Source organism: Anomaloglossus baeobatrachus, chromosome 7 (genome assembly GCF_048569485.1).
Source record: "Anomaloglossus baeobatrachus isolate aAnoBae1 chromosome 7, aAnoBae1.hap1, whole genome shotgun sequence".
NCBI lineage: Eukaryota > Metazoa > Chordata > Amphibia > Anura > Aromobatidae > Anomaloglossus > Anomaloglossus baeobatrachus.
In genome coordinates, this window is record NC_134359.1 from 60722894 (window position 1) to 60731684 (window position 8791).

Below are 8791 nucleotides of genomic sequence, written 5' to 3' on the forward strand. Positions count from 1 at the left end.
GGAAGGATGGATGGGGACACATCCAGGGTGGGGACTATAGGAAGGATGGATGGGGGCACATCCAGGGTGGGGACTGTAGGAAGGATGGATGGGGGCACATCCAGGGTGGGGACTGTAGGAAGGATGGATGGGGGCACATCCAGGTTTGGGACTGTAGGAAGGATGGATGGGGGCACATCCAGGGTGGGGACTGTAGGAAGGATGGATGGGGGCACATCCAGGGTGGGGACTGAAGGAAGGATGGATGGGGGCACATCCAGGGTGGGGACTGAAGGAAGGATGGATGGGGGCACATCCAGGGTGGGGACTGTAGGAAGGATGGATGGGGACACATCCAGGGTGGGGACTATAGGAAGGATGGATGGGGGCACATCCAGGGTGGGGACTATAGGAAGGATGGATGGGGACACATCCAGGGTGGGGACTGAAGGAAGGATAGATGGGGGCACATCCAGGGTGGGGACTGTAGGAAGGATGGATGGGGGCACATCCAGGGTGGGGACTGTAGGAAGGATGGATGGGGGCACATCCAGGGTGGGGACTGTAGGAAGGATGGATGGGGGCACATCCAGGTTTGGGACTGTAGGAAGGATGGATGGGGGCACATCCAGGGTGGGGACTGTAGGAAGGATGGATGGGGGCACATCCAGGGTGGGGACTGTAGGAAGGATGTATGGGGGCACATCCAGGGTGGGGACTGTAGGAAGGATGGATGGGGGCACATCCAGGGTGGGGACTGAAGGAAGGATGGATGGGGGCACATCCAGGGTGGGGACTGTAGGAAGGATGGATGGGGACACATCCAGGGTGGGGACTGTAGGAAGGATGGATGGGGGCACATCCAGGGTGGGGACTGTAGGAAGGATGGATGTGGGCACATCCAGGGTGGGGACTGTGGGAAGGATGGATGAGGCACATCCAGGGTGGGGACTATAGGAAGGATGGATGGGGGCACATCCAGGGTAGGAACTGTAGGAAGGATGGATGGGGCACATCCAGGGTAGGAACTGTAGGAAGGATGGGGGCACATCCAGGTTGGGGACTGTAGGAAGGATGGATGGGGGCACATCCAGGTTTGGGACTGTAGGAAGGATGGATGGGGGCATATCCAGGGTGGGGACTGTAGGAAGTATGGATGGGGGCACATCCAGGGTAGGAACTGTAGGAAGGATGGATGGGGCACATCTAGGGTAGGAACTGTAGGAAGGATGGATGGGGCACATCCAGGGTAGGAACTGAAGGAAGGATGGGGGCACATCCAGGTTGGGGACTGTAGGAAGGATGGATGGGGGCACATCCAGGTTGGGGACTGTAGGAAGGATGGATGGGGGCACATCCAGGTTGAGGACTGTAGGAAGGATGGGGGCACATCCAGTGTGGAGACGGTAGGAAGGATGGATGGGGGCACATCCAGGGTAGGAACTGTAAGAAGGATGGATGGGGGCACATCCAGGGTAGGAACTGTAGGAAGGATGGGGGCACATCCAGGTTGGGGACTGTAGGAAGGATGGATGGGGGCACATCCAGGTTTGGGACTGTAGGAAGGATGGATGGGGGCATATCCAGGGTGGGGACTGTAGGAAGGATGGATGGGGGCACATCCAGGGTAGGAACTGTAGGAAGGATGGATGGGGCACATCTAGGGTAGGAACTGTAGGAAGGATGGATGGGGCACATCCAGGGTAGGAACTGAAGGAAGGATGGGGGCACATCCAGGTTGGGGACTGTAGGAAGGATGGATGGGGGCACATCCAGGTTGGGGACTGTAGGAAGGATGGATGGGGGCACATACAGGTTGGGGACTGTAGGAAGGATGGATGGGGGCACATCCAGGTTGAGGACTGTAGGAAGGATGGAGGCACATCCACTGTGGAGACGGTAGGAAGGATGGATGGGGGCACATCCAGGGTAGGAACTGTAGGAAGGATGGATGGGGGCACATCCAGGGTAGGAACTGTAGGAAGGATGGATGGGGGCACATCTAGGGTAGGAACTGTAGGAAGGATGGATGGGGGCACATCCAGGTTGGGGACTGTAGGAAGGATGGATGGGGGCACATCCAGTGTGGAGACTGTAGGAAGGATGGATGGGGGCACATCCAGTGTGGAGACTGTAGGAAGGATGGATGGGGGCACATCCAGGGTGGGAACTGTAGGAAGGATGGATGGGGGCACATCTAGGTTGGGGACTGTAGGAAAGACGGATGGGGGCACATCCAAAGTAGGAACTGTAGGAAGGATGGATGGGGGCACATCCAGGTTGGGGACTGTAGGAAGGATGGATGGGGGCACAACCAGGTTGGGGACTGTAGGAAGGATGGATGGGGGCACATCCAGTGTGGGGACTGTAGGAAGAATGGATGGGGGCACATCTAGGTTGGGGACTGTAGGAAAGACGGATGGGGGCACATCCAAAGTAGGAACTATAGGAAGGATGGATGGGGGCACATCCAGGTTGGGGACTGTAGGAAGGATGGGGGCACATCCAGTGTGGAGACTGTAGGAAGGATGGATGGGGGCACATCCAGGGTGGGGACTGTAGGAAGGATGGATGGGGGCACATCCAGGGTGGGGACTGTAGGAAGGATGGATGGGGGCACATCCAAAGTAGGAACTATAGGAAGGATGGATGGGGGCACATCCAGGTTGGGGACTGTAGGAAGGATGGGGGCACATCCAGTGTGGAGACTGTAGGAAGGATGGATGGGGGCACATCCAGGGTGGGGACTGTAGGAAGGATGGATGGGGGCACATCCAGGGTGGGGACTGTAGGAAGGATGGATGGGGGCACATCCAGGGTGAGCACTGTAAGAAGGATAGATGAGGGCACATCCAGGGTAGGAACTGTAGGAAGGATGGATTGGGGCACATCCAGGTTGGGGACTGTAGGAAGGATGGATGGGGGCACATCCAGTGTGGAGACTGTAGGAAGGATGGATGGGGGCACATCCAGGGTGGGAACTGTAGGAAGGATGGATAGGGGCACATCCAGGGTGGGAACTGTAGGAAGGATGATGGGGGCACATCCAGGGTGGGGACTATAGGAAGGATGGATGGGGGCATATCCAGGGTGGGGACTGTAGGAAGGATGGATGGGGGCACATCCAGTGTGGAGACTGTAGGAAGGATGGATGGGGGCACATCCAGTGTGGAGACTGTAGGAAGGATGGATGGGGGCACATCCAGTGTGGGAACTGTAGGAAGGATGGATGGGGGCACATCCAGGGTGGGAACTGTAGGAAGTATGGATGGGGGCACATCCAGTGTGGAGACTGTAGGAAGGATGGATGGGGGCACATCCAGGGTGGGAACTGTAGGAAGGATCGATAGGGGCACATCCAGGGTGGGAACTGTAGGAAGGATGATGGGGGCACATCCAGGGTGAGGACTGTAGGAAGGATGATGGGGGCACATCCAGGGTGGAGACTGTAGGAAGGATGGATGAGGGCACATCCAGGGTGGGAACTGTAGAAAGGATGGATGGGGGCATATCCAGGGTGGGGACTGTAGGAAGGATGGATGGGGGCACATCCAGGGTGGGAACTGTAGGAAGGATGGATGGGGGCACATCCAGGGTGGGAACTGTAGGAAGGATGGATGGGGGCACATCCAGTGTGGAGACAGTAGGAAGGATGGATGGGGGCACATCCAGGGTGGGGACTGTAGGAAGGATGGATGGGGGCACATCCAGGGTGGGAACTGTAGGAAGGATGGATGGGGGCACATCCAGGGTGGGAACTGTAGGAAGGATGGATGGGGGCACATCCAGTGTGGAGACAGTAGGAAGGATGGATGGGGGCACATCCAGGGTGGGAACTGTAGGAAGGATGGATGGGGGCACATCCAGGGTAGGAACTGTAGGAAGGATGATGGGGGCACATCCAGGGTGAGGACTGTAGGAAGGATGATGGGGGCACATCCAGGGTGAGGACTGTAGGAAGGATGATGGGGGCACATCCAGGGTGAGGACTGTAGGAAAGATGATGGGGGCACATCCAGGGTGGGGACTGTAGGAATGATGGCTGGGGCTATCTATCTATCTATCTATCTATCTATCTATCTATCTATCTATCTATCTATCTATAAGGAATTGGGTAATATCCCAGATAATAAGTACTTTATTAGCTAGTCACTGAGCTTTTAACAAGAATCAGAACTAATATACCTAAAAAAACTTTGGCTAAACCTCTTGTATATTTTAATTAACCGCCTATACAAATATTTGCTGTCTCTATATATTTATATAGGATTTGCTCTATATAAACTAATTCTACAACTTTTAAGGTCTTGAACAGCACTCTTGCAATCTGATAATAAGAGCCCATCTCTCCTGCTAACCTGTTATAATCCTCCCATGCTGTCTGCTAATCGGCGCAGTCCAGTCTGATGGGTGTCTCTGGTCAAAGCTTGGTGCCTCATCTGTCACTGTAATTGTCAACCTCCTGACTTGATTGTCTTGATTGTCGTCTCTGACATTATCAACAGTCTGTTCAAATCTTGCGCCTGCACGGTGCCGAACAAGGGCTGCGCAGGTCCAACAGACTCTATGGATGTAGATGGGGCAGAGAAGAACCGATGTTTGACTGCACGGACACCCCAACATGTACAAACAGGGGTGTGACCGACCCTCTCCTTGAGCTGGATATTTCATCTAAATAGCTTTCTATGGCAGGGTGTTTACACTTGGATGTGATCGCTCGCTGGAATTTTCGCTCTACTATATTGGTGTTGGCAGCTCCTGCTTTTCCGGGGGTGGATCATCTGAGGTTCCCGTCTAATCACACAACAGCTGAATATACCTTTTTGCTATTTGGAATATTAGAGGATAGGATTGTCCCAATTGGGGTACACCTTGTTGCGTTGGGATGGCTTTATGCTTTTTTTTTTAATCAAAACAATGTGTACTAAGTACTCTATATTATTTATATGGACTATTACATTTTACTCTTTTTTTACAGTAGGGTATATATTATTTGTATGCTATTTTAGGTTTAGACTCTGTGAATGACGTCAGCCACATCAATTAGGACAGGAGGGCCGGCGATTGCGGGGACAGAGGAGACGCAGAGCACAGGCCAGTGACACCCATCGGACTGGATGATCGATTTTCTTATAAAAACGTGTGAATTCTCAAGATTCAGATTCATGATTTACACTTTTTTTTCTTTTTTTAAATAAGAAAAGCCATCAGCTCTTTTTTTCCCTCACTATTTTTGGAAAGAGAATCGGAAATTTGAATACCTGATTTTTCTTTTTTTATTTATTTCTGATACTTTTTGTAATAAAGCCTATGACTTTCTTCTTAATTTGGTTACACAAGAATATTTATTCTCTTATATAGCGCCATTAATTACACAGCGCTTTACATACATCATCATCACTGTCCCCATTGGGGCTCACAATCTAAACTCCCTGTCACTAGGTCTTTGGAGTGTGGGAGGAAACCGGAGAACCCGGAAGAAGCCCTCACAAACACGGGGAGAACATACAATCTCCTTGCAGATGGTGTCCTTGGTGGGATTTGAACCCAGGACCCCAGCGCTGCAAGACTGCAGTGCTAACCACTGAGCCACCATACTGCCCTATTGATCACAATATTCATATTTATACAGGGACGCTAATCTTTAAGACCTGTCTACATTATGTGCGGTTTTGCTGACCTGATCAAAGTTATCCAGAGCAGCGTGCAGATTTGCCAGCATCCCGGTTGGAGGTTCATTGGTAATTTTGATGGCATTTTCAAGGATTCCTTGAGGGATGATGTGTTCCTTGAGTGTCGGGGCTGGCTCAGCACTCATAAACACACGATAGTCAGGGTGACTTCCATCGCTGTACTTTTCTAATAGTTTTTCTAAAGTACTTAGCCATTTGGCTACCAGGTGAATATTCTGTAAACAAGACACAAGGTTATTTCAGTATTAGATTTTGCATTCATGGTTAAATTCATCCTCTTTTATACTGCCGAGATACACAGCTATGAAACACGTAAAGGGAATCTGTCAGCAGGTTTTTGCTATGTAAGCTGAATCCAGCATGCTGCAAGGGTTAACACAGAAAGTTCAGACATGCCTGTTTTGTCACAGTCCAATACTTTGTTTATCTGCTATGCTTGTTTAAGCACCAGGACCCTTATCATTATAGGACTAGAAACTCATGTGGAGATAAGTTCTGCATGCCCCCTGATGTGCTATATATATATATACAGGGCCGTATTTGCCACTAGGCACCCGTGGTCCGGTGCCTAGGGCGGCACGTTGCGGGGGGGCGGCACTTTCTGGCAGCAAAAAAAAAAAAAAAAAAAAAAAAAAAAAAATATATATAAATTTTTTTTTTTTTTTTTTTTTTTTTTAAACCATCCCCGCCCCCCGCCCCTCCCTCCGTTGCACTTCGCTGTGTTCTCGGGGGGGGGGGGGGGAAAGAGGGAGGAAAGGCGCACCTCTGTCTCTTTAAATACACGGAGGGCGCCAGGCATAGTGAGCTGATTAACCCCGGAAGTTCCAGTGCCTGCACTTCCGGGTCAGTCACTGCCCCGTGCTGCAGCATCCAATGCTGCAGACGACACACGCCGCGGAGGAGGACGCGACTGGAGCCAGCCAGCCAGAAGAGGATAATCAGCAGAGCAGAGCAGGGCAGCAGGCACCGGAGCAGGTATGCGTAAGGCAGAGCCTAGAATGTATGGGCACCTTACAATGCGTAAGGCAGAGCCTAGAATGTATGGGCACCTTACAGGTTAGTTGATGATCATTGCGATGCCTCTTTTTGGCTGGGGGGAGGCTGGGGAAAAGAGAGAGGCTGGGGGGAGGCTGGGAAAAGAGAGAGGCTGGGGGGAGGCTGGAAGAGAGAGAGGCTGAGGCTGGGGGGGAGGCTGGGAGGAGAGAGAGGCTGAGGCTGGGAGGAGAGAGAGGCTGAGGCTGGGGGGGAGAGAGAGGCTGAGGCTGGGGGGGAGGCTGGGGGGAGAGAGAGGCTGAGGCTGGGGGGAGAGAGAGGCTGAGGCTGGGGGGGGAGGCTGGGGGAGAGAGAGAGGCTGAGGCTGGGGGGAGAGAGAGGCTGAGGCTGGGGGGGAGGCTGGGGGGAGAGAGGCTGAGGCTGGGGGGGAGGCTGGGGGGGAGGCTGGGGGGAGAGAGAGGCTGAGGCTGGGGGGGAGGCTGGGGGGAGAGAGAGGCTGAGACTGGGGGGAGGCTGGGGGGAGAGAGAGGCTGAGGCTGGGGGGGAGGCTGGGGGAGAGAGAGCTGAGGCTGGGGGGAGAGAGAGGCTGAGGCTGGGGGGGAGGCTGGGGGGAAGGCTGGGGGGAGAGAGAGGCTGAGGCTGGGGGGAGGCTGGGGGGAGAGAGAGGCTGAGGCTGGGGGGGAGAGAGAGGCTGAGGCTGGGGGGAGGCTGGGGAGAGAGAGAGGCTGAGGCTGGGGGGAGAGAGGCTGGGGAGGGAGGCTGGGGAGAGAGAGGCTGAGGCTGGGGGGAGAGAGGCTGGGGGGAGAGAGAGGCTGAGGCTGGGGGAGAGAGGCTGGGGGGAGAGAGAGGCTGAGGCTGGGGGAGAGAGGCTGAGGCTGGGGGGGAGGCTGGGGGAGAGAGGCTGGGGGAGAGAGAGCTAGGGGAGGCTGGGGGGAGAGGAGGCTGGGGGGAGAGAGGCTGGGGGAGGCTGGGGGAGGAGGCTGGGGAGAGCTGGGGAGAGGCTGGGGAGAGGCTGGGGGGAGGCTGGGGAGAGAGGCTGGGGGAGGCTGGGGAGAGAGAGGCTGGGGGAGGCTGGGGGAGAGAGGCTGGGGGGGAGGCTGGGGGAGAGAGAGGCTGGGGGGAGGCTGGGAGAGAGGCTGGGGGAGGCTGGGGGAGAGGCTGGGGAGAGAGCTGAGGCTGGGGGAGAGAGGCTGGGGGGAGGCTGGGGGAGAGAGAGGCTGGGAGCTGGGGAGAGAGAGCTGGGGGAGGCTGGGGGAGAGAGAGGCTGGGAGGGGAGGCTGGGGGGAGAGGCTGGGGAGGAGAGGCTGGGGGGAGGCTGGGGGGACGAGAGAGGCTGGGGGAGGCTGGGGAGAGAGGCTGGGGGAGAGAGAGGCTGGGGGGGAGGCTGGGGGGAGAGAGAGGCTGGGGGGGAGGCTGGGGGGAGAGAGAGGCTGGGGGGAGGCTGGGGGAGAGAGAGGCTGGGGGGAGGCTGGGGAGAGGCTGGGAGAGAGAGAGGCTGGGGGGAGGCTGGGGGGAGAGAGAGGCTGGGGGGAGGCTGGGGGAGAGAGAGAGGGGAGCTGAGAGAGGCTGGGGGAGGCTGGGGCTGGGAAGAGAGAGGCTGGGGGCTGGGGAGAGGCTGGGGGGAGGAGAGCGGAGGGGAGGAGAGCTGGAGGAGCTGGGGGGAAGAGAGAGGCTGGGGGGAGGCTGGGGAGCTGGGAGAGAGAGGCTGGGGGAGGCTGGGGGGGAGGCTGGGGAGAGAGAGAGGCTGGGGGGAGCTGGGGGAGAGAGAGGCTGGGGGGAGGCTGGGGGAGAGAGAGGCTGGGGGAGCTGGAGGCTGGGGGGAGAGAGAGGCTGGGGAGCTGAGAGAGAGCTGGGGGAGGCTGGGGGGAGAGAGAGGCTGGGGGGAGAGAGAGGCTGGGGGGACTGAGAGAGGCTGGGGGGAGAGCTGAAGGGGAGAGAGAGCTGGGGGAGAGGCTGGGGGGAGAGAGAGGCTGGGGGAGCTGGGGGAGAGAGAGGCTGGGGGGAGGCTGGGGGAGAGCTGAGCTGGGGAGGCTGGGAGAGAGAGAGGCTAGGCGGGGGAGGCTGGGAGAGAGCTGAGGCTGGGGCGGAGAGAGAGGCTGAGCGGGGGGAGGCTGGGGAGAGAGAGG

At 56.5% G+C, this 8791-nt stretch overlaps 1 protein-coding gene across 1 annotated transcript in view; it reads right to left on the minus strand.

Moving 5' to 3' along the window:
- LOC142245878 (dynein axonemal heavy chain 11-like) overlaps nucleotides 1-8791 on the minus strand; it is a 519159-nt gene that overhangs the window by 107223 nt on the left and 403145 nt on the right. The window contains exon 63 of the mRNA XM_075318873.1: nucleotides 5660-5887. Coding sequence (XP_075174988.1) covers nucleotides 5660-5887 — 228 coding nt within the window. The remainder of the gene's footprint in view (nucleotides 1-5659; nucleotides 5888-8791) is intronic.